General features: G+C 46.1%; 1 protein-coding gene across 2 annotated transcripts in view; it reads right to left on the bottom strand.

Annotated features, from left to right (window-relative positions):
• LOC149349162 (heat shock 70 kDa protein 12A-like) overlaps window positions 1–27172 on the bottom strand; it is a 378995-nt gene that overhangs the window by 46627 nt on the left and 305196 nt on the right. For both annotated transcript variants that reach the window (XM_089578106.1, XM_089578107.1), the window contains one exon: window positions 6057–6320. In XM_089578106.1, coding sequence (XP_089434232.1) covers window positions 6057–6320 — 264 coding nt within the window. The remainder of the gene's footprint in view (window positions 1–6056; window positions 6321–27172) is intronic.

Raw genomic sequence — 27172 nt, 5'->3', positions numbered from 1 at the left:
TGTCACAGGGTGAAAACTCGCAATGAGTCGTCAGAGAACATTATTGTTCAATTCAAGAACAGATCCAAGAGAGATGCCTTGCTTCTAAAAGCACGGAAAACGCGTGTTTCCATGAAAGACCTCGAAGAAGAATGCGTCAGCACACCCATTTACATTAATGAGCATTTATGTCCTGCAATGAAGCGACTGTTGGGAATGACTGTAGCAAAAAAGAAGGAATGCCAATGGAAGTTCGTGTGGACCAGGGATGGCAAGATTTTCGCTCGAAAAGATGAAACAGCTAACGTTATCAATGTACGAAGTGAACGTGACGTTCAGTTGATTGCCTAAATCCGCACTGAACTAATTGTACCGTTTCATTTTTTTTGTCCAGAATGGCGCTACTACCGTGGGATATCAATAACATTTTTGTTTCTGAACAGATAAATTCCCTTAAGTGCTTCAATTTAAATATAAGATCTGCAGTAAACAAGGAAGATCAGTTGCAAATTCTTCTAAACAGTTTTTCCTTTAGTTTCGATGTCCTCATGTTGACGGAGACTTGGTATTCCTGCGATGGTGACGTCATGACGGACAAAAGCTATAACACCTTTTTTTTAAACAGACATAAAAAGCGAGGTGGTGGCATATTGTTAAATGTGAAGAAGAATTTAAATTGCGATTTACTGGAAGAGTTCTCTTTTATCAGCGAACACACTGAATGTCTAGCGGCTATCAGCTGCAAACATCTTTTCGTGGTCGTTTATCGCCCTCCTGATGGCAATATAGAAAGCTTTTTTGCTAACCTGGAAAGGCTGCTATGGTTTACAAACGAAAATGGTCTAACGCTCTATTTAGGAGGTGACTTCAATATTGATCTTTTAAGTCAGTCAACAGCTCAACGTCAATTGCAAACTATACTCTCTTCAAATGGTTTCAGCAATCTAATAGAAACAGCAACCCGCATTACAATAAGTACAAATACATTAATAGACCTCTTCATTACAAATTTACCTACTCATGAGACTTCCGCCGGCGTGTGCGCTGCAACCGTAAGTGATCACCTACCCATATTCATGTTCACGAAACTGCCGTTACCACACTCTGATGCGGAAGCCGAAGGCTGTTGCGTAAAGCAAAACATCAATGAACGAACGTTAAATAACTTCAGGAAGAATATAATGGAGACAAGCTGGGATAACGTTTATAGATTAAACTCTGCCAATGACGCCTATAACGAGTTTCTCAACCTCTTTGCGCTTGCGTATACTCAATCTTTCCCTTTCGTCCAGATTAAAAAAGCTAAGAAGTCTCGCAAGCCTTGGATCACGAAAGAATGCATTAATATGATAAAAAAGAAGGACAAACTATTTAAACATTTCCTAACCACACGTGATCCAAGTGACTGGAATAAGTTTAAGAAACATAGAAACAGAACAAATGCTTTACTAAGAAATCAAAAGCGTAATTACTTGCATAATGTATTTGAACTCGGTAGCAGCAAGAAACCGGAACTAATGTGGAACAAAATAAATGTATTATTAAATCGTTTTCCCACCAACAGAGACCTCAGTGGGATAACAGTGAACAACGAAATTCTGCGTGATAAGGATCTAGCCGAAGCATTTAACCACTTTTTTTGTGATTTAGTTTCAAGTTCTTATTATCCTGAAGCTCAAATTGGTGTGAGTAGAAACTCAAACACACTTTTCTTAGAGCCAACAAGTGAGAGCGAACTCAGCACAGTGTTCTTATCGCTCAGAAATAGCCATGCTACTGACATTGACAATATTCAAATAATTCCTGTCAAATATGTTCTTGACTTAATATTACCACAGCTTACACATATCTATAATCTTGCCCTCTCAATAGGTATCTTCCCGGAGAGAATGCAAATATCCGAAGTAATAGCAATATTTAAATCAGGTGACAAAAATTCATTCCATAATTACCGGCCCATTTCGATTTTGCCGGTGTTTTCTAAAGGCTTAGAAAAATAATACACTTGAGAATAACCAAATTTGCAAATAAATATGATCTTATCAGTGCATCCCAGTTCGGATTCCGTAAAGGGAGATCTGCAGAACTGGCACTTTTAACACAAAAAGAAATAATCCTGAAGGCATTTGAGGATAGGAAAATTGCAGCGGGCCTCTACATTGACTTTTCTAAGGCATTCGACAGTCTCAATCACCTAACACTATTAAAGAAATTGGAATTATATGGGATACGGGGAATCTCATTATCATTAATGACATCATATTTGCAAAATTGAAACCAATGTGTAGCAATAGGCAAACATTTATCAACCTATAAAAGAGTTTTGACAGGTGTACCTCAAGGAAGCATCCTAGGACCCTTACTATTTAATTTTTACATTAATGATATCATAAATATCACCTCGGATGCCAAGTTTATCATATATGCAGATGATGCAACCTTGTTGTTTCGTAGTCAAAGTTATGATTGCCTAGAAAGTGACATGAACAGAACTCTCAAGGACTTAACTTTATGGAGCACGTTAAATTCATTACAACTAAATGGGAAAAAAACAAAGGCAATAATTTTCACCCCAAGACAGTCTACATTTACAAAAAGTATCAATTTATCTATTGGTCACACAGCAATAGAACTTGTCGATAGAGTTAAAACTCTTGGTGTATATTTTCATAAACATATGCTCTGGGATGTGCATGTAAATATGTATGGGATGTGCATGTAAAAAATTGATACATTTACAAAAAGTATCAATTTATCTATTGGTCACACAGCAATAGAACTTGTCGATACAGTTAAAACTCTTGGTGTATATTTTCATAAACATATGCTCGGGGATGTGCATGTAAATAACGTCGTTTCTCGAATTTCAAGGACCGTGGGTATACTAGCTAAATTCAAAAATTTCTTACCTCCTGCTGTTAAACTTCATTTGTTTAATGCGTTATTTATGTCTAATGTGAACTACTGTTTTCTTGTTTTGGGGTAACACTACATTTACAAACTTAAATCAAATTCAAATTCTACAAAAGAAAGCCGTTCGACTAATCGCAGGTGTGGAGGCAAATACACACACCAGAAGCCTTTTCACGAAATTCCAAATACTTTCCATACATAGCCTTTATTATTTCACCTTGGCCAGAAGATATATGCAAGATCTTCATAGCGAGGAGGCTCTTATTCCATCCATAGCAAACTTAGAATTAAGAGAAGGCAGGTTGACGTCTCGGTCTCCAGAAATTTGGAAGGTTCCTTTTTTGCGTACAAATTTTAGCCGTAAAATGTTAGAGTATTGTTCACAGTCATAACATCCATTTAGAAAATATTAGCATGTCAATGTTGAAGAGTTTTTTTTCGTCATAATAGAGATGGTACCTTCACTAAGAATTGTATAATGATGATGTATTTATTTTTTCCTGCTCTTTATATATGTATTGTGCCTATGCTATGTTCCGACATGAAAATGCAATATTCTTATTTTGTTATTTTGCTTCAGTTCGTGCAGTGGCTTTGCACATTCATTTTTTTGTGTGTGTAAAGTGTGTCCGGAAAATTAATCACTACGTTGCGCAACCGTTGTATGCCTTGTAAAGAGGGGCTTGAACCTCGTCAAGTGAACTATTTTTCACTTTTGTTCAAGCCCCTACCGCTTTGACGGAAATAAATCATATCATATCATATCGAGGAGAACACAGGACAACGCTGGAAACTTGTCCAGCGTTGTGTTCTTCTTTCGCTGGTGAAGTTATGTCTTTTTCTAAGTGTTTTTTTCTGGTCGAACTTTTTTGTTGTTGGACGCCTTGAGTGGGACTTTTTGCCTGTAAATGCTTGATAGAGTTTATTTTGCGGGCGAGGCATTAAATGAGCACCGTCCTTGATTCTGGAGCCTTCATGGATGTCTTCGAGTGAGCCAGCAGCAACGGATGCACCTTTTCCATAGAAGTTGGGCCTTTCAAACTTGAGCGCGGCACACGAGGCAGCGTCCAAGGAAGACAAAACGAGCGCAGACTGCTAAATATAGCGCTTGTAGTCTGCTCTCAACGTGTTTTTTGTTCGTTTTTGATTCGTGCGTCGCGCTGAACCTCGAGACATTCGAGGATTTATTTCTCCGGCCAGAAATCACGTGACTATTACGTCACGGTCTTGTTTTTAATTCTGATTTTATTATTTAATTGTCCTCACACTTCGAAAAGAGCAATGGCTCCGCACCATAAACCACCATGTTTTTGAGGTATGAACTTCTACGCAAGCTACGCTACCACTCTACACCTACTTTGGCGCGTGTTCGCGGAGGCGTCTGCACACTGTGCTATCACGTGCTTGAATTTTCTGTATCGACCGCTGATCAAGGCCACGGTAGTGAAATAACTGGAAGAATAAATTTGGGGTGGAGCGCATTTGGCGTATAGTTGACCACTATTACTTAGTAGAAAAGTATATAACAGCTGTATCCCATCGGTGCTCACCGACGGGGCAGAAACCTGGAGCCTAGCGAAAACGGCTCAACTAAAATTTAGGACAACGCAGTGAACTATGGCAAGGAAAAATTGAGGGGACGCTTAAGCTCCGCCTTAAGGGTACGACGTGGTAGCGTTGATGCCCCTACGTGAACGATTTTCATCGATCCCCGAGTGGAAAATTGGGCACGTTGGTAGAACAAATAAATACCAGCGCAAGGAGACGAGGACTAGACGAGACAACAAGGACGGCGCTGAACATCCAACTTTTCTTGCCAACGAATCGTGCGAACATATATGCACTCTGAACAATCCGGCGTCATCGTCAGTGCATGCGCAAATACGTCAGCTCTTTATCAGAAAGAGTGATAGATGCGGAGCTAACACATGCTTCTCCCCGATTATATATCAACTCCGATTCAATTATTTCGCGCGTTACACGTTGATTATTTTTTTTTCTAATGACGGTGCTAGTACGATCTGGGGAACATTCTTCACACGTAAGGCAGTGGGATAATGCCCTTAAAGGAAAAGATTTTGAAGGCCTTCTGGCCGCCCACTGCCTTACGTGTGAAGAATGTTCCCCAGATCTTACTAGCACCGTCATTAGAAAAAAGAATAATCAACGTGTAACGCGCGAAATCATTGAATCGGAGTTGATATATAATCGGGGAGAAGCATGTGTTAGCTCCGCTTCTATCACTCTTTCTGATAAAGAGCTGACATATTTGGGCATGCACTGACGATGACGCCGGATTGTTCAGAGTGCATATATGTTCGCACGATTCGTTGGCAAGAAAAGTTGGATGTTCAGCGCCGTCCTTGTTGTCTCGTCTAGTCCTCGTCTCCTTGCGCTGGTATTTAAATCCCTGGGAGTCCTTATAGCATTCCTGGCGCAGCGGGCAAGCAAAGCGCTACCGCGATACGATGCTGTCACCGGTGCTTAATTAAAATGCACTGAGGCTCAAAACCCGGTGGGCAGATGACTCCATAAGGTCACGTCAGGTTGCTTCTGAGGGGACGACGACGATGCCGGATGCTTTGCAGAACGGGAGTAACTAAGAATGATATGTGTAACGCTAAAGGGACAGAGTGGGTCATTGAACAAACGCAAGTTAATGACATCCTACTGAGAAAAGAATAAATGGGAACGGGCAAGGCATTCAATGCGAAAGGAAAATAGCCGACGTCCGTTAAGGGTACCAGACTGCACTCAAGGAAACGGAAGCGTAGCAGCGGGCGGATGAAATGACCAAGTCTGTGGTAGCTTTAGCTGGCATAGGACCCAGTTATTCCGAGAGATATGGGAGTGATGTTTGGCCTGTCGTGGGCGATCATGATGAAATGTCTCGGACTGGCGCGCATCGTGCCTTTACTGCAGAAGAGCGCTTGGGAGGTCATTCCGTCGAGATGAACAGGTGAGAAAGTAGAGTTGCTATTTGTCGCGCCCTCTTGGACTCTGCAGTGTACTTTCACACGTTACCTACGGCGGTCGCAGCACTGTCATTTGCGCCCTTTTACTTCGCTGACGCTTCAGTGCAAAACTGTCTAGGCTTAGCGTCAGCGTGCCATGTTGCCGCCCGGGCGCACATGAAGCTCTGACCTGCAGGGGGCAGAGGTTACCTGCGGTATGATGACCCGTGTGTGGGTTGCGAAGGCCTCGCGGAGCTCCTTCTGCAGCATCTGCGACTCGGCGAAGCCGCCCACGAGGAAGAGGTAGTGGATGGCGCCCAGCCTCGGGTCGTCCAGCACGCCGCGGATGTGCTCCCTGATGCGCACCAGCGTCGGCCGGAACAGCTCACGCATGGCGGCGGGCTCCAGGCGCAGCATGCCCTGGGACGACCACTTGACCTCCTTGCTGCCGTAGCGCTTTATGGCCTGCTCCACCTGCAGCCACAGTGACACACTGCTGGTGTCATATGTAAAGCCAATCGCTGCATGCGGAAAATATGCGGACACCTCCCGACCGTATGAACGCATGTCACACATGTGTCATCGACACAGCGAACTATTATTTTCCGCGCGCCCTCAGGCTCTAGAGATGGATTGGATGTATAGATGGATGCTAAGAGCGTCTGCTTTGAAACGGCTCGGTCGAATCCCTAAAGCGCCATCTTTAAAGCGAAGCTTTAATCTATAGTTCAACATCTTCAGTCCGCATTCCAAAATGTTCGCAAAGGATAGCTTCCTGTGATGCTCGCTGCTTCTCGGGGTGCGTGTGAGAACTCCCTCCTTAAAACTTGTTTCACATTTAAGCGAAAGCACTCGCGATTCCTTTTGCCGCTGCGCAAAAAACTTTCGAGCCGTCGCGCCAATGACCAGAGCGACAAGGTTCCAACAAGTTAGAAACTTTTCGCCATACAGACACGCACACACACTAGGTGGAGACAGACAGAGCGTACAATGGGAACTTTTCACTGACTGCTGTTTTTTCATGTGCGTATGTGAAAGAAGCCTATTCTCATTTGTATCATGGTGCACATGCACGCACAAACACACTCGCTAGAGATACAGAGAGCATACAATGGTAACTTTTCATTGACCGCTATTTTTTTGGCGTGTATATATGAAGGAAGCCTATTCTTATTTGTATCATGCTATACGCGCACGCACGCACGCACGCACTCGCTAGAAACAAAGAGCGTGAAGTGGGAAGTTTTCATTGACCGCTGTTTTTTACAGTATATGTGAATGAAGCCTATTCTCATTTGTATCATGCTGCACACGCACACACTCACTAGACATAGAGTGCGTGCAATGATATGTTTTCATTGATTGCTGTTTTTTTCATGTGTATGTGTGAAAGAAGCCTATTCTCATTCGTATCATGCTATACACGCACGCACGCACACTCGCTAGAGACCCACAGAGAGCATAGTATGGTAACTTTTCATTGAGCGCTATTTTGACATGTGTACATGAAGGAAGCCTATTCGTATTTGTATCAGTTCAATCATTCAATCATTCTTTATTTTTCCCAGAAAGAACTGGAATGGTCTCCGGGGCTAAAAGCTGGGTGAGCAGCTTGACGGGGCCCAGGAGACCGTTACATGGCAGAACAGTGAAGTTGAGAAAAAACAATAATGTGAATAGCAATGTACACCATACGCAAAAAAATAGTTGCGGCAACATAATACAGTATGTGATGCATCATATTCGCCAAAATGAGCTAAAAATAGTTAAAAATAGTACAAGTTGACATAAATAACGGTACGAAATTGTAAACAAAGGAAGCACAGTAGAAAAAAACGAAGTATAAAAACGAATGTGGTTCACATGGTTATGAAGTACGTGCGCAATTTCTTGGGGTTCAGATGAGTTGTGTTTTGGTACATATTAAGCATTGATGGCAGGTTATGTGCTAATGATTGATGTTTATAATATGTGCGGAAGTGGGGGATTTCCCAGACATCTTTACTTCTTGTATGTATATCCGTGCTACGTAGTGTTAAAAAGTAGAGGAAAAAAGAATGCTTGGAGTGATCGATATTTGTATAAGTTATCAACCCTTATGATGTTAAAGGAAACAAACGCATCTTTAGTACTGGCTGTTGGTTCGATATTTCCAATGTAGCGGATAACCTTCTTTTGTAACAAATGGAGTTTGTCTAAGTTTGTCTTTGTTGTTGTGGCCCATACCAACGAACAGTAGTTTAAATAGGAATTGAATAAAGCATTATATTGTCACGGGCGCCGGTAGAACGTTCTATCCCTGGCGAGCACACTGGGCGGAGCGCAGCCGGCCGACCCTAGCACCGAGAAGAAGAGGACGAAGTCCGGCGCGCGACAAAGGTCGAAGACAGACCGCACGGGGGCGCCGGTAGAGTGCGGCATTGCCCCTCCCCTCTGGAAAGGCATCGACTCGATGGCTGAGATTGAGGGGGAGCCACGTGTGTACGTGAACAGAGTCCCAGGCACTGAACGTGGTGAGAGTTGTTCTAGCGGGCATGGTATGGCTTGAGTCTTGCGACGTGCACAATTTCGGATGTCGGCGGGCGTCTTGAAGAACGAACACTCCCTTGCGGGCGCACTTCATACGTAACGTCGCTGAGTTTGCGGAGTACCTCGTAGGGGCCGAAGTAACGGCGCAAAAGCTTCTCGGAGCGACCGCGCAGACGGATGGGGCTCCAAACCCACAGTTGATCGCCAGGCTGGAAAATGACTTCGCGATGACGAAGGTTATAGCGGTGAGCATCGACTTCTTGCCGCACGCAGGTTCGTTGCCGAGCCAGCCGGCGGGCAGCTTCTGCATGGCGAACGAATGCATCAGCGTCGGCAAGTGTACCAAACGAAATGGCGTGAACCCCGTCGTCTCTTGAAGGGCAGTGTTGTAGGCAAACGTGACGTACGGAAGTATTGCGTCCCAGTTCTTGTGGTCATCGTCGACGTACATAGAAATCATATCAGCGATAGTCTTATTGAGGCGCTCGGTTAGGCCGTTGGTTTGAGGATGGTAAGCTGTGGTCTTACGATGACTTGTGCCACTGAGCCGCATAACTTCCTGAGTAAGCGTGGACGTGAACGCTGTGCCTCGGTCAGTTAAAACAACAGAAGGGGCGCCATGGCGGAGGACTATGCTGATGATGAAAAAGTCAGCAATTTCAGCAGCAGTACCGCGGGGAAGGGCTTTCGTCTCACAATACCGGGTGAGGTAGTCGGTGGCAACCACAATATACCGGTCACCCAATGATGACGTGGGAAATGGGCCCAGTAAGTCCATGCCGACTTGGTGGAAAGGAATTCTCGGCGGAGCAATGGGTTGGAGCAAGCCAGCCGGCTTGAAAGGTGGTTTCTTCCGACGTTGACACTCGCGGCAAGTGCGCACATAACGCTTGACAGCCGCAGAAAGCCTGGGCCAGTAATAACGGTGACGAACTCGTGCCATCGTTCGAGAAAATCCGAGGTGGCCGGAAGGAAGCTCGTCGTGGCACGCCTGCAAAACGTCAGTGCGGAGCGCCGTTGGAACCACGAGCAGGTAACCAGAGTCCGTCGGGCCGTAATTTCGTTTGTAGAGGACGCCATCCCGCAAGCAAAACGACGACAAGCCACGCGCGAATAGACGAGGCGGTAACGAGGCGGTACCCTCGAGATAATCGATGAGTGGGCGCAATTCCGTGTCGTCTCTCTGTTGTTGAGCGAGGGCGGACGTGGTCAGAGCACCGATAAATATAGGGTCATCTTCGAGGTCATCAGAGCTGGACGGAATAGGAGCACGGGACAAGCAGTCTGCATCGCTGTGTTTGTTGCCCGACTTGTAGACAACTGTAACGTCAAATTCTTGCAAGCGAAGGCTCCAACGAGCTAGCCGGCCCGAGGGGTCTTTAAGATTCGCGAGCCAACACAGTGAGTGGTGGTCACTCACGACCCGAAACGGGCGACCATACAAGTAGGGCCGGAACTTCGTTATCGCCCACACAACAGCCAGGCACTCCTTTTCAGTGGTTGAGTAATTTGCCTCGGACCGTGACAGTGTGCGGCTGCCGTAAGCAATCACGCGCTCAACACCATCTTGCCACTGGACGAGGACTGCACCGAGGCCAATGTTGCTGGCATCGGTGTGAAGTTCCGTGTCCGCCTCCTCGTCAAAATGGGCAAGAATGGGCGTTGTTTGTAGGCGTTCGCGGAGCTTTTCGAAGGCGTCCTGCTGTTCCTGTGCCCAGACGAAAGGCTGATCGTCCTTTGTCAGCCGTGTGAGAGGCTCAGCCAGCCTGGAGAAGTCTTGCACGAAGCGTCTGTAATATGCGCAGAGGCCAAGAAACCGGCGCACAGCTCGCTTATCAGTGGGAGTCGGGAACGCAGCTACAGCGGCCGTCTTGTCGGGGTCGGGGCTGACGCCCTCAGGTGTCACAACATGGCCCAAAAACTTCAGCCGTTGGTACGCGAAGTGGCATTTTTCGGGTTTTAGAGACAGACCGGCTGATCGGATTGCCGTCAATACTGCACTCAAGCGTTTGAGATGTTCTTCGTAGGTCGCAGCGAAAATAACCACATCATCAAGATAGACGAGACACGACTGCCATTTGAGACCAACCAGGACAGTGTCCATCATTCTTTGAAAGGTGGCAGGAGCGGTACACAGGCCAAAGGGGAGCACCTTGAACTCGTACAAACCGTCGGGGGTTATGAACGCGGTCTTTTCACGGTCACGTTCATCGACTTCGATCTGCCAGTACCCACTGCGTAGATCAAGAGAGGAAAAGTACCGCGCATGACGCAGGCGATCGAATGAGTCATCAATTCGGGGCAACGGATAAACGTCCTTTTTAGTAATCTTGTTGAGGCGACGATAGTCGACGCAGAATCGGAGAGTGCCATCCTTCTTGGCGACCAGCACAACGGGCGAAGCCCATGGGCTTGTTGACGGCTGGATAACCTCGTCGCGGAGCATTTCCTCAACCTGCCTCCGAATCACCTCCCGTTCTTTCGCAGACACTCGATAGGGGCGGTGTTGTATAGGCCTCTCGCTTTCTTCAACTACAATGCGGTGTTTAGCGACCGATGTTTGCCGAACTTTAGAAGTGGTCGCAAAGCAGTCACGAAAAGAGTCGAGGATCATGTGGAGGCGGTGTTTCTGATCGGCGGTTAGGTCGGGGTTCACGTCAGTCAGAACGGGGGCGTCAGTCGTCGATTCATGGGTATCGTTGAGGGACAAGGCGCAGTGGGAGACTGAGTCACTGATTTCATCGAAATAGGCTATGGCTGTTGCTTGCGGCAAGTGGCGGTATTCGGCGCTAAAGTTGGTAACAAAAAGCTGCGTTCGCATTCCGCGGAGGGAAGTAACACCCCGCGCAACGCAGACTTGCTGACTCAGCAGTAACGACAGGTTACCTTCCGCAATCCCGTGAGGCGTGCGTGGGTTGGAGCATTCCACCGTAATAAACAAACTGGAGCGTGGTGGTAGCGTGACATTGTCATCACACACGCGAAAAACAGGCCTGTTGGGCTCGCTGCTGCCGGCTATGGCACACGGAGGTGAGAACGTCACGACAAGTTCGCGGAGGTTGATTATCGCACCGTGTTCTCGAAGAAAATCAAACCCGAGGATGAGGTCCTTCGAGCAATGAGCCAACACAGCGAAGCAGGAAATGAAGGTTACACCGCGAATCTCCATTCTAGCGGTGCAGACACCAAGCGGTGTCACCAGATGGCCTCCAGCTGTCCGGATGTGCGTTCCAGGCCAAGGTGTCAGGACTTTCCTCAGGACAGTCGCCAGACCACGACTCATGACGGAGAAGTCGGCGCCGGTATCTACGAGAGCAGTCACGCGGCGGCCATCAACGATGATCGGAATTTCAGCCGAAGCTTGGTCACGTTCAGAAAAACGCTGTGTGGGGGAGGTCGGACTTGGGGATCGTTCTCGCGGTCGAGTTGGTGCGTCAAGCGGAGACGTCTCTGTTCGTCGAAAAGTCGTCGGACGTAAGGGTCGTTCACATCGTCCAATTGAAGCGTCAAGCGAAGGCGTCTCTGGGCGTCGAAAGGTCGTAGCGGCGTGAGGTCGGAGATCGGGTCGCATGCTAACGTCGGTGAGCGGAGGATGTTCGTCATTATGTCCAGTGACGGCGGCCCTACCTCCGGGGGTCGCCGTCCTCAGTTTTCCCGGCGCGGGCTGGAGGACTGCCGGACGTAGGACTGGCGGGCTGGTGAAGACAACCGTCGAGGCGACGGTGACCTGGACTGACGTTGGGCAGTGGGTGCAGGTGGGACGTTAGCCGCTAGGTACTGATCGATCTCGCGGGGTCGTTCACCATAGCGTGGCAGGGGTGCGTCTGGCGAAAAGCCGCGCAGGCCAATCCGGCGGTACGGGCAGTGACGACGGATGTGGCCTGCTTCGCCGCAGTGGAAGCACAAGGGCCTGTTGTTCGGCGTGCGCCACATGTTTGCCTTCGTGACGGGTGGGCGGTCGTCTGGCAGCGCTGCCGTATACGGGAATCGGCGGGACGGCGCGGTAGGGGCAGGAGGGTAGAACGCCGGCGGTGGTGGCGCAGAACTTCGCAATGCCTCGCTGTATGTCATCACATAGGGCGCTGGCGGTTGGGGATGTGGAATGGGCTGCACCGTGCGGCGTATCTCGTCACGGACAGCATCCGAGATGGCGGTCACACTAGGAGGCTGCTCCACAGAGCGAAGCTTCTGCAGCTCTTCGCGAACGATGCTCCTGATGAGCTCTCGGAGGGAGGTGTTCTCATCCCCGGGCTTCGGCATGTGGCACTCCACAGCAGTGATGTTTGATGGACGGCCGTAGTGCGCAAACCGCTGTTGCAGGGCGCGCTCCATGCCTGCCGCTTCTTTTGCAAAATCGGTGACTGTAGCCGGAGGATCGCGCACGAGCCCAACGAACAATTGCTCCTTCACTCCCCGCATCAAATGGCGCACCTTCTTGGCTTCCGACATCGAAGGATCAGCGCGGTTGAAAAGCCGGGTCATGTCCTCCACGAACATCGCCACGCTCTCGTTTGGCTGATGCGCTCTCGATTGCAAGGCCAATTCAGCACGCTCCCTCCGTTCGTTGCTGCTGAAGGTATCCAGCAACTGCCGCCGGAAGACTTGCCAGGTGTGGATGGCGGACTCGTGGTTTTCGAACCACGTCTTGGCGGCGTCCTGGAGGGCAAAGTAGACGTTCCGAAGCTTGCGGTCTTCGTCCCACAGATTAAATTCAGCGACCCTGTCGTACCCGTCCAACCAGTCCTCCACATCCTCAAACTTGTCACCATGGAACGACGCAGGTGTGCGAGGCGTGTGAAGAAGTAGCGGTGGCGAACTCACAGATGGCTGGAAGGTCTGGCTGGCCACCGTAGAGGTCATCGTGCGGGATGGCGCGGTGAGGGGTTTGTACTCGGGGGCTAAGCCTTTCAAGCGGCGGCTTGACTTGTGGACAGGTGTCGTGTCCAGGGCGTGTGGCGGAGAGCTGGAGGTTCCTGGGACCTCTTCGTACATGGATCGTACCCAGCAGCTGCACCAAAATGTCACGGGCGCCGGTAGAACGTTCTATCCCTGGCGAGCACACTGGGCGGAGCGCAGCCGGCCGACCCTAGCACCGAGCAGAAGAGGACGAAGTCCGGCGCGCGACAAAGGTCGAAGACTGACCGCACGGGGGCGCCGGTAGAGTGCGGCAATATACTTGAGAGAGAGAGAGAGAGAGACTCTTTAATGAAGAGCAGAGAATTTAGCCGGCGCTTAAAAATCGCTGGCATGCTACTCTGCGTAGGGAGGGGAATTTGGGAGATAAAGACAGAAGGAGAGCAGAGTGGAAGAGGTAAAAAAAAAAACGAAGATAAAATGCGGCCATGAAATGGGTACTAAGGATGCAATGGCGAGAATTGATGTAACCTATGGAGTGATGGAGTGCATAGTCCGTCAAATGGGCTGACGAAGTTCACTGCATGAAGAATGCATGAAGGTGACGTGCAAGTGAGTTTAAAGCTTATCAAGATGTCCAATGTCTTTTAAATATGTGAATAGAAAAATCATTGCAAGTCTCTGTTGCCTAAGGCAGGCTAAGGGACCTAAAACTTTGTCCACTGTAAGGGGCACTGAGCAGAGCTTCTGCATGCAATGTTCATAGTACGCACGCTCGTTGGCATATGCAGGGCACTCAAGCAAGATATGCTCCACAGTTTCTATCGCGGCACAGTTGTCACAGTGCGGACTGTCCATTTGTCTAAAACGGTATCGTAAGCCGTTTGTATATGCAGCATTAAGACGAAGTCGATGATAAAGTGTTTCCAGATGTCGAGGAATTCTGGGTGAGAGTCTTGATCTAAGATGTGGGTCGACTGAGTGAAGAAATTGGTACTGATATGTCGGCAAACTCCAAAGCCGATACATTTCTTCGGAAGCAAAACTTTTGGCCACCTGGGACGCATCAGATTTCGTAAAAAAAGTGCTAATGTATCTCCGATGTTGGTGGCCCTTACGGGCCGCTTCATCTGCTTTTTCATTAGCCTGAATGCCACAGTGAGCAGGTACCCACTGAAATGTTATGCAGTGGCCTGCGGCAATAGCTAAATGATGTAGATATCCGATGTCCAGGGAAACTGGCTGGTGATTCGTTTTCTTCAGCAGGTTGGCCAGGATCTGAAGAGATGCTTTCGAATCGGTGAAGATAACCCAACGGTCGGCAGTTCGGCGCAGGATGTAAGAAACAGCTTCCTTAATGCCTTGAAGCTCAGCTGTCGTAGAGGATGTCCTCCGCTGCAGCCGGTAAGAAAGGGCATGGCCTATTGAGGGCACATAAAGGCCACATGAAGAGGTTTCTTTAGTAGTTGAACCATCGGTGAAGATATGGGTGTGCTGCCTATATTCCTCCGTTAAGTAGGCGAGAGTAGTTTGCAGAAGAGCTGCCTGTGGCATGCGGCTCTTTGCATTCACACCTGGAACAAACTTCTTCACCTTTAGAGGAGAGAGTGTCCATGGAGGAAAGGTCAGAGGTAGTAGTTTCTGTGGCTGATTAATAGTAGGGATGGGCAGGAGCTGCACTGCCTGGCCAAAGCTAGAGTTGCTGTGAGTTAGGTGGACACGGTGCAGGAAGTGCTTCTTCCCTTGAAGAACATGGCGGAGATGGGTACGCATAGTTTCCTGGGCGGCAATCACCTCTAGTGGGAGACATCCTGCCTCCGCTACTGTTCCTGATGCAGAGGAACCCTTTGGGAGGCCAAGGCATATTCGCAGGCAGTTGTTTCGTGCGGCAACGAGAGACTTATTGCTTGATGTAGATAATCTTTGAAACACTGGTAGACAGTAGCGCAAGGTTCCTTCAACGTAGGCTTTTTCAAGCAGAAGCATTGATCGGCAGTTGCTACCCCACCTTGTTCCCGCCATGAACCTAAACACTTGCGATGCTGCAGTGATCCTCTCGCGGAGGTTTTTGATCTGAGGTGTCCATGACAGATTATAGTCGATTACAACACCCAGGAATCGCTGAGATTGTACATATGGTAGCGATCGTCCGCCTAGGAGCAGCGGATATCGGGTCATCGTTTTTCTTGTAAACGCCATTGCAACACTCTTTTCTGGCGAGAGACGAAGACCTCTGGAAGCCAGGTACATCGAAATGTGCAATAGCGCTCTCTGTAGACGTTGCTGGGTGATATAGCGCGAACGTGATGCGGTCCAGATGCAGATATCATCAGCATAAATTGTTATACGGACCCCTCGCGGAAGGTTTCTTCTTAAGTTTAGCTTTTACTGGAAGCACTCTCCGACAACGCGATATCATGCCTGCAACTGAGGATAGTTTTTTCCTAAGATAGTGAGTGTGTGCATCCCAGCTTAAGTTCTGAGAAAATGTACACCGAGGATTTTATGAACGGTCACAATTTCCATGTTATGGCACTGAAAATTAATAGACTGATGTATTTCAACAGGCTTATTACGTGCACAGAATATAATTGCTTTTGTTTTCATTGTATTTATTTTAATTACGTTGAGTTGAAACCATATGGATAACTTCTGGAGGACTTCATTGCATTTTCTTATTAGTCGGTACACATTGTACTCGGGAATAAGTATGGTACTGTCGTCAGCATATATTATAAATTGAACCTTGGCATCTATGTTTACAAGATCATTTATATAAGTATTGAACAATAACGGTCCTAATATGCTACCTTGTGGAACGCCGTGAGTAATTGGTAGGAGGGAGGACATATAACCGTTTACATATACACGCTGAGTCCTGTGGCTGATGTAGGACTCCAGCAGGGCCAAACAATTACTGGGAATGCCATATGACTACAGCTTACTAAGGAGCACTTTATGATGTAAGCAATCAAATGCCTTGCTGAAATCTACAAAAATGGCAGCAGTTAACAAATTATTTTCAATATTCCGCAAGATATTTTCTTTGAGTGCTAACAGAGCTGATTCCGTTGATCTGCCTTTCCTAAATCCGTATTGTGCAGCTGTGATAAGGTTTTCTTTGTCGAAAAATTGTGTTATCCGAGTGAAAATGATTTTTTCAATTCCCTTGGAGAAGATAGGCAGCAGAGATATTGGGCGGTAGTTAGTGGACAAGTTGCGTTTAAATATAACAGATACCCTGGCTGTTTTCATTTGCTCAGGAAAGGTTCCAGACTCTAGAATTAAATTAAAGATATGCGCAAGTACAGGACTATTTATCGGTAAAACGTACTTGACTGGTCTTATCTGCAGGTCGTGAATGTCTAATGCTTTACTGTTCCGCAGGCACATAAAAGTACTGTATATCTCAGATTCATCAGTTGGCTGGAGGAATATGGTTTCAGTGACAACACTATGGTGCGAATTTGTGGAGGGGGTGCCATTACATGTGGCAGCAGCGTAATGACACCCATTTTGTATCATGCTGCACTAGCTCGTATGCACATATTCGCTAGAGACAGACAAAGCGCGTACAATGGAAAGTTTTCACTTTATTCATTTATTACAGATACCTGCAGCGCCCGAGGGCATTATTGCAGGGGGGGGGGGAACACAATAACTTCTGCTCATTTGGCCGAAAGTACACATAATAACAGAAATACAATCACACAACTAATAGATGAGGAAAAGCATGCACTGAAGGAAGACAACCACGCTCCACAAATAAAATAACACTAATGAAATGAAATAGACACGCGCAGGACAACTGCGCGCCACGTCATACATCAGATAAGAATGCGCGGAATTGACCTTCCGGGCAGCACTCAGTGACGCCGGCTGGTAGCCTGTTCCACTCATTGATCGTCCGTGGAAAGAATGAGGTTTTGTAAACATCTGTGCGACACTTAATCTCTCGAATCTTCCACTGATGATCAACTCGTCTAGAAAAAAAGTGAGGTTGAAGCAGATACCGGTCTTTGTCAATGCTTAGCTTTCCAAAATAGATGCGATGCATTATTTGTAATCTCAAATGTTTCCTACGGTTAGCTAAAGATCCCCAGCCAAGGTGGTTTTTAAGAGACGTGACGCTAGTTGAGAAGCTGTAATTATTGGACACAAATCTCGCAGCATTATTTTGGACGCGCTCGAGCATATCACATAAGTAAGCAAACTGGGGGTCCCATACAGGGCAGGCATATTCAAGAATTGGTTGGATGTAAGTGAAATACAGGAGTTGTTTGACATTAGACGGTGCTTTATTGAAATTTCTTTTTAAGAAATTAAGCATTCTGTAGGCTTTGGATGTAGTGTACTCAACTTGCCTCGTCCATGTTAGGTTAGATGAAAAATAAACGCCGAGGTACTCATATTCAAGTACTTTTTGCAAGGGAACATTATGTAGTGAGTAATTTGTTTGTAATGGGGAACGCTTTCTAGTGAAAGAGACAAATTGGCATTTTGTGGCATTCAAAGACATTTGCCATTTTGAGCACCAGGACTGGATGGAATCCAAGTTTCGCTGTAGTTTTAACGCATCAGAGGAACTTTCCACAACACGGTACACGACACAATCGTCAACATAGAGCCGGACTTTGCAAGTAAGATCCAAAACAATATCATTGATATAAATCAGGAAAAGAAGGGGTCCAAGAACAGACCCCTGCGGTACACCTGACGAAACGTTTACATAACCTGAGTGCGAACCATTAATCAAAACACGCTGCATGCGGCCCTGAAGATAAGAATGAAGCCAATCGATGACACTGGGGTGCAGACCAAGACAACTTAACTTATGCAGCAGTAGTAAATGAGGTACAGAGTCAAAGGCTTTCTTAAAATCTAGAAATACGCAATCTATTTGAGAGCCCCGGTCAAAGGATGAAACCAGATCATTACTAAACTCAAGCAACTGAGTAGTACAGGAAAAACCTGACCTAAAGCCATGCTGAACTTCTGTAAAATACTCATGAGAGTGAAGGTGTTTTATGACTGCGCTATATATTATGTGCTCCAACGTTTTACAGCACACACTCGTTAAAGAAATCGGTCGGTAATTAACAACAGAGCTTTTTGAACCACTTTTATGCACTGGTACCACATTAGCATTTTTCCAGTCATTTGGCAGTGACTCCGACTTAAGTGATGCTCGGAACAAGATGACTAAGTAATAAGGTATTTCATTCGCGCATGACTTTAAAACAAAGTTAGGAACACCATCAGGACCACCGGCAGAAGATGAATTGACATCACTAAGCAATTTTGACACACCTTGGTGAGTAAAAACCAATTCAGACATGGTTTCAGTGACAGATTCACGAGTTGACGGAAGTTCTCCGATGTAGTACATTGGCGCAAAAGAAGACTGCAAAAAAAAGCATTAAAGCAGCATGCACGGGCGCACACTCTCGTTAGAGGCACAGAGAGCGTGCGATTGTAACTTTTCATTGACCGCTGTTTTTTGGCGTGTATATATGAAGGAAGCCTATTATCATTTGTATGATGCTGCACACACACGCACACATTCACTAGAGGCAGACAGATGGGGTACAATGGTAAGATTTTGTTGACCGCTGTTTTTTTGTGTATGTATACAGGAAGCCTATTCTCATATGTACCATGCTGTACACGCACGCACAATCTCGTTAGCGGCACACAGAGAGCATACAATGGTAACTTTTCATTGACCGCTGTTTTTTTCGTGTGGGTATATACGAAAAAATCTATTCTAATTTGTATCACGCTGCACACGCAAGCACGCAAACACTCGCTAGAGACAGAGACAGAGGCCTTACCTTGGTAAGTTTTTATTCAGCACTGTTTTTTCCATGCTGCACTCACAAGCACCCACACACTCACTAGAGACAGAGATGCATACAATGGTAAATTTTCACAGCGTGCCGTTTTTTTTCACGTGCATATATGAAAGAAGGCTAGTCTCATTTGCATTATGGTGCACACGCACTCACGCACATACTCTCGCTAGAAACCGAGATAGCATACAATGGTAAGTTTTCTTTGCCGTCGTTTTTTCATGTCTATAACGTGCGATGCTGTCTTAACTGTGGGCTCAGCAGCAGCACATCGGACACAATGGTCAACCCATTCTGCTTTGTCGTGCAGGTTCGCAGGTTCTAGCTCTCTTGGTGCAAATGCAAGCACCGACACTTGCGCAGAAGATGAAATTCCCATGCAGCGCCTGGTCATCGACGTATCTGCACGAGACAATCACTGCCCCGTAGACAACATCTTCCAGGCACTCATCGTGGCTACTACGCCTGCGCCGTCACCAGTGACGTCGCATCATATGCTTCCAGCAGCGGGTTCTACTGATAAAGAAATGTTGGAGAAGATTCTTTCGGGCCAGAGTGACATGACAGCTTCCATCAACAACATTTTGACCAATCAAGGAAAGATTGAAGCAGATATTGCAGGACTGAACGAAAAGATAAAATTGTTAGAAGTCCAAGTGGCGTCCTTGAATGAACTAAAAGAGCGAATTTGTGAGTTAAAATCAACAACGACTGAGCTGGACGATAAAGTGACACGCCTGCAAGACAAGGTTGATGAACTAGAAAACAGGAGCCGAAGGAATAACTTGATTGTGTTCGGAATAAAAGAGGACAGCGATGCAACTACTGAATCTCTTACCACGAAAGTAAACGAGACGGTGTTCCAGGAAAAATTAGACGTTACTGTTAAATGCATAGAGAGATGCCACAGGCTTGGAAGAAAGAGCGAACCACGGCGGCCATCTTGGACAAGACGTTAGTTCAACCACCAGGGCGGCTCCACTTGTCCGTGGAAGCGAAAAAGCGCTCCTCCGAGACGGCCTGGTCCTCCTCTCTGCGTTACCTTGACCTTCTCTCCCTCGCATTGTGGCAGAAGGAGGCGGTTAGTCACGGAGGGGGAATAAACGCCCCGACAATGACGACCACGCTCGAACGTGTTTGGCACACTCGTACGGCTTCTTTCGCCCCTACGCACCCCTTTGCGGCCCTGCCATGGTGCCTGGCGATTCTTTTTTAGGAGGTACTATTTCGCATGTGGAAAGTCTCTAGATCTTTGACATTTACAGAAATCATATTTTGTTTCCATTTTTTCCAGAGTTGTACACGTTGTTTTATAGTTATGCTTTTCTCACGACCCTGAACAATATTTTGATGACTAGCAGCGGCAGCAACGGCAAGAAATATTACAAAATAAAGCTTCGTAGGTTCCACTGGTATCCATAACAAAGGGCCACAAGACATCTATGGGCTATGGCCTTCGTAAAACAATGTGGATGATGTCGAAATGGATGCAGCGGAATAGTAGATGACCTAGTGGTTTCAAAGGGCGGTTGCCACGTGTGTTGTCACAGCCTTTTCTGCCGTCAAAGGCGCGTGACGCTACGCAGCTGCGGGTGTCGCGTAAGACTTGTGTGCTATTGATTCCCGTTCGCCATGCAAACGTTTATTTCGCAATTCCAGGAAAAACACCTGCAGTGAAACATCAACCCGAGATTTCGAAGCATGGCGAGTGTTTTTATAGTTTACTCGCACACTGCCAGTGCTATGTAGAATTCTAAGAGAAAGCTGATATGGTACCAGTAAATAAGAGAAAATGGGCAGAATAAGGTACATCAGAATGGTACAAACATATTGCATTCAAGATGAATGTTGTTGGGTCAGTAGCTGCGGAGAAGAAAAGAAAGCAATATCAGTGTGTTAGCCCCCTTCATCTCCCACCCGTTCCCGATAATAGCTTGGGAGAGGTAAACTCTTTTGTGCTTCAGTCTGTGACCTAGAGATGCGTTGCAAGTAATGCTGAATTTTTTTTCTGCCCGCGCATCCATGCATGATAACAAAGATACCGAAAGCGCTTACGGCCCCAGCCGGCAACATTCTTTTCGTTCACTTTTTATTGTCAAATAAACCACTACCACCAACACGGTTCGAAAATCGAAAAGGAAACACTGGCTGTGAAACTTCGACTGGAGACTGCTGGACATAGCTGCAAGAGCTAATAAGTACTCATTACAATCGCGTCGAGTTTCTCCCTACTATGGCCTTAGCATAGCAATTCCATCCATTCATTGGAACTGCATTTTGTTGCCACACGAGGCAACGTTCCTGCTTTTCTGGTATCGTTAGTGATCAGCAGGAAATTGTGATAATTCCAACAGTTCTGATTACCTGCTGTCTTGTAAACACGGATGTGAGCGTGCGGCAGCATCTGTCTAGAAAATAAGCGGTAGAATGTGGATATTGCTCTACTTCACCCCCCCCCCCCCCCATCTTTTTGTACTGGCACTGTTTGTGTAGTAAATTTGTATAGTAAAAGGCCTATTTTTTCTCCATGCCGGGGAATGCGGGAAGTCAGAGCTATACGCACCGTGGCAGTCATCTAGCTGATGTCCGCAAAATCAGTGGACTTTTGCTTTCACGTCACTTTTCAACTGAAATCGCTTCTGCTGCTCTGTTTCGTTATGTTTGCTCTAGCATAAGAAAACATTTTGTGCTCACGCTGAGGTCTGGGGCGAATCGATCCTTGCACATTTAGTGAATTTCGGCGATAGGTAGCGGAAGCATACCACGAATCAGACAGGGCATTACACCGCCTACTCCTTGCTGTTCATTCTTCCAGCGTCCCCTGTCCTTTTAAGTTCATTTTCTTTTTCCGTACAATGGTCCATTCTGCCATCCTATTCGTTATGTGAACGCGTAGCATTTTTCTGACCTCACACGTTTGCTGGGTATCGCTTCCTCGACTCAACATGGTAACCATCTTTCGTCCCAAGTATTCGTTACCTGTCCGACTCAGTAAAGCCGGCACAACTGCACCGGGTCCTCGCCTCCTGGAATATCTGACGATTATGCCGGAGGCTGGATGTCCACGCACTGTGCATGGGCATGCAGCACGCTTTGACAGAGCTGGTTGTCCTGCAGCTGCGAAGGTTGCCGGAAGCGTTTTCAGGAACAGTAGCCAATTTTCATGCAATTCTACAACTGTAGTAGAGGAAACGCCGCAAACTAAGCTACGTCGCTGCACCTCGCCCGGTAATAATTAAGCTCTTCGACCACCGCGAAAAAATGACCATTCTAAACAATTGTTCCAAATTGAAGAATAAAGCATTCTGAGTTTCGGAAGATTTTTCAGCACATACAAGACTCAAAAGAAAGAAACTCTGGGATAGTACTTCGGAAATTAGAGAAGCTGGAGGGAAAGTGGAACTAGTGCACGACAAAATTAGAATTAACGGCGAACTGTTCCTTTGGGGTAGTGGAAGTAACGGAAGGATTCCCACAGGCAGATCAACAGTAGACGCACATAACCCACCGTCACCGCCCCAGTGAACCGAAACCCATGTCAAAAGGCCACTCCGTTGCCTCAACGTTAACGCACGCAGCATCATTAATAAATCAGATGACATTGAAAGTATTATTATGACGCACCAGCCGCATATTCTTATATGCTTCACTCTGATATCTCCCACGACGAAATAACACCACCAGGTTACGGAATTCACCAGAAAGACAGAAGTTCGCGAGGCGGAGGGGTTGCAATTATTTACCAACAGTCATTACTTGTCTCAAAGTTACCTGATATACCTGCAATCGAGTGCGTCGTCATTAAAGTACATTTCGATGAGCGCAATTTAATTGTGGGTGGCTTTTATCGTCCACCTACACAAGAAAACTTTTTTTCCGAGCTTAACGAATTTCTTTGTTCCATTCAAAGCTATTCTTGCAATGTCCTCTTGGGTGGCGACTTTAATATGCCGTCAATAAACTGGAGTAGCGATTTTCCCGAACCCCTTACAAGCAACGCTGAACCTTTTGTTGACCTCGTAATATTTCATGACTTAGCTAAGTTGGTAAAAGTGCCCACCAGAATTCAAAACGATACAGCTTCAATTTTAGACCTATTTCTTGTAAGCAATGCAGTGCTCAACCGTAATCCCGAAGTACATATTTTTGATGGAATATCTGACTACAAAATGATATCTTTAACAGTTCAACTTCGCCGTACCACTGACAATGAAAGAAAAAAAAGTTTCATTCCAAACTTTTCGCGCGCGGAAGACGTCGATATCTTAGACGCCATGGATAGGTCGCTGTCGGATTTTATCTCGCTTTCTGAATCAAGCACATGCTGTGTGAACGAGCTATGGTCTCTCTTTAAGAACCTAGTCCTGAAATGCGTCAAGAACTTTGTTCCCACGAAACTAAGTATACAGCAGCACAAACGTCCATGGATGACGAAGAAAATAGTACGGATAGGGCGGAGAGCTAAACGAATAAGAAAACAACACCGCCAGCGTCCAACAGAGATTAACACCAGTAAACTTTCTAACATACGCCTCCAACTAAAAATGTCCATTAAAAATGCAAAGGAATGCTACCATCTTTGAGGAATTATCTGCTTTCCTCCCCGGCTAAGTTTTGGCGACACTTTTCTTCGAAAAAACAGCCCCTATCCAGTTTCTGCATAGACGGAGAAACCGTAACAGATAAATCTTTGATTGCAAAGACTTTCAATCAGCTCTTTTGTTCGGTGTTTACGAATGATGACGGTCGAAAGCCAACCTTTAATCCTTCAATTGAGTGCCCACCCATTGATAATATCTCAGTGACTGAAGAAGGCATTTTATCTCTCTTGTTAAATCTAAATATCAAGAAATCGCCTGGAATGGACGGCATACCTACTGCTTTTCTCATGAGATACGCCGAGTGGTGCTCGAAGTATTTGTGTATTCTGTTTAATAAGTCTTTATCGTGTGCAGCACTTCCAAATGACTGGAAGTACGCAAAGGTTACTCCAATACCCAAAACAGAAAACCGGTCGCTTATCACTTCGTACCGACCAATTTCATTGCTGCTCACATGCGCCAAAACACTTGAACATATTATATTCAAACATATTTCGGTCTTTCTGAATGACAACAACATAATTGATTCCAGGCAGCATGGGTTTCGAAAGGGATTATCTACAACAACGCAGCTTCTCGAAACCATTCACGAATTCGCAGCAATTTTAGACAAGCAGGGTCAAATTGATATGATATTCATAGATTTCGAAAAGGCATTTGACCGTGTGTCTCATTCTAAACTACTTTTAAAACTACAGCCAATACTCAAAAATGATCTGCTGCTTGCATGGATTTCTGCATATTTGTCATCACGGCGACAGAGTGTGTTTATTGATGGTGTGCGCTCTGACTCAGCACCGGTACAGTCGGGCATTCCACAGGGATCCGTCCTTGGGCCCCTTTTCTTTCTTATCTTCGTCAATGACATAATACAAGTAGTGAACGTGAAAATAAGGTTATTTGCAGATGACTGCATACTATATCAAGAAATAAATAACTGCAATGACCAGGTTTGTTTCAATTCATCACTAGCCAACGTAGAAGCATGGTGCACCACATGGCAAATGACTATGAATGCAAAGAAAACGGTCGCTATGTCAATCACGCGAAAACGAAACCCTTTAAAATTTTCTTACAGCATTGGCGGTAATATTCTGTCTACGGTCAGCAGCTACAAATACTTGGGTCTCGTAATTACATCTGACTTCAGATGGAACGAGCATATGTCATATATTTCAAAAAAAAGCAATGCGCAAGCTTGGTTACTTGAGGAGGTCGCTTCGACAGTCAACACAAGAAATCCGTCTTTTAGCGTACAAAACGTACATGAGACCAATTCTTGAGTACGCCTCAGTAGTATGGGACCCGTATACCCAGAAAACATAACACAGTTAGAAAGCATTCAAGGAAAATCGGTTCGATTTATATTCAACTGTTATAGCTGGCAAGTATCTCCGACGGTCCTTCTAAACAACGCAAACTCAGAGCCATTAAAATTGAGACGGTATAGGGACAGACTGAAATATATGTACCTACTATATCATGATATGCTGGGAATAGATAAGGATGTGTAGATTAATTTAGTTTCTAAGCGCCCAACACGATCTAATCATTCGAAAAAATTAAAAGAATTTTCTTGCAGGACTAACGTGTTTAAAAACTCGTTTTTTCCACGGACAGTAAGTGAGTGGAATACGCTCACCTCGAGTACAGTGGAATGCCCGACGGTCCAGTCATTCTGCGGCATGCTGAACAGTATTGAAGGAAAATAGAATCACCATCGTGTCTTAATGCGCAATGCCTTGAGTGCTTCATATGCATGATTGTTTTCATTGTTTGTACATTTCGTTTCTTGCTCATGTGATTGAGCATGCGTGGTTGTGTCGTGCTGCTGTGTACGCGCCTTGTTGTTTTTGTCGCGCTTTACTTTTCGTTACTATTATTACTGCTGGATTTCGTCTCTTCTTCTCACTTAAATTCTTGTGATGTTTTTTTTTGTTATGTTCGTTTCCTTAATGTATTATTGATATGCCTACTCCTGCCTAAGGCCTCAAACTGAGGCCGGCGGTATCTTGTAAATAATAATAATAATAATAATAATAATAATAATAATAATAATAATAATAATAATAATAATAATAATAATAATAATAATAATAATAATAATAATAATAATAATAATGACGCGAGCGCTGCAGAGCTTGTACATTCCGTTGGGGAAAAGTTGTGAGCGACGCTTACGATAAAGAATAAATGTCAGGTTTTTCGAAATGTCCTACACGGTTCTCTGCATCCTGTTACGATTGTATGAACACGTCCGCTGCTTTTGTCGTTGCGAGAGAAAAACGTCACTGTTGCTAATCTAATGCTAATCACGACTGTACTTCTGCTTTCCTGTTTCAGGCAGGGCTGGCTGCGTTGTTTATAAAGGAGGATGATAAAACATCATACAAAAACCTTCTTAGTGAATCTGCAAGAATCCAGAAGCCGGTTACGTACCCTGCAGAGCTAAAGCGCCTTCACTGTGGCGGCGTGGCCTATTCTGGGGGCAGGTACTAGATGGTGCACTGACAACAATCGCGCAACTCCATCATGCTTATGACACGCTTTGCACTCGCACTAAAAGGACGTCTTCCAAGCCGCTAATTGGAAATTGCAACATACCTCTTGCTGATATAGCATGATTGATTCGAGTGCAGAACACCCGTTTCCAAAGCTCTGCCTTGTTAGCCCTGCGTGACAAACGCCCTTGCAGTGTATGTCCCGTGCTACATAAACCTCGTGTGTCAAAAACCCCGTGCCAGAAAGCTTGCGACAAAAGCCTCGCACCAAAACGCACTTGCCCAGCAGTGAGTTTGGTGAACACACTACACTTGGTCCGGCAAGGCGAGTGTGTAGTCTCAGCAGCCGTGCGCCGCTGTAAATAAAGTTTTAAGGTGGAAGCCTTTAATGTCTCATTGTTGTAAGCAGCAGTTGTCGACAGAAATGTCATGCTTTTCAATTGGTCGAAATGGTCGTGACGTCACAGTGCGCGAATTACAAACGGGGCCAATTGTACTTCGGCTAGTAACCATGCAACCAATTGAAGGGATCGTATAGTGATGCTCCAAGTAAGTGGGACTGAGCTTAGTTAATTGATTAATTACCCAATTGGCCTAATTAACTTTTCTAGTCACGCCATATAAATAAATAAAACCGAGTAAGAAATTGGTCGAGCCCGGGAATCGAACCCCGGTCTTCGGCGTGCGAGACAAGCATGCTATCCACTCCGCCATGCCAGCTCGATGGTTTGGGAAGAACAAAGGTGCGTCTACTGAAAACGGTGTCTTCGCTCACTCCCATCCTCCTCCCTTCCCTTCCGGCGAGGTTTAGGTGTCCACCGAGATATGAGAGACAGATACATTTCCTTTCCTCAAAAACCAATTTACCGACGAGCGAGGCGTAGAACCGAAGGGGCGATGGCGTTCTGTGGACTCCCTGGCAGCGTTGCAAGACGCTGTCGCATTCCACACTCAGAGGCGAAGCTTAACATCTTAACTACACATCAGCG

Source organism: Amblyomma mixtum, chromosome 3 (assembly GCF_055824585.1).
Source record: "Amblyomma mixtum isolate Tamu chromosome 3, ASM5582458v1, whole genome shotgun sequence".
In the NCBI taxonomy this organism is placed as follows: Eukaryota; Metazoa; Arthropoda; class Arachnida; order Ixodida; family Ixodidae; genus Amblyomma; species Amblyomma mixtum.
The sequence above is the reverse complement of the archived record's forward strand: the minus strand, read 5'-3'. Positions and strand labels throughout refer to the sequence as shown.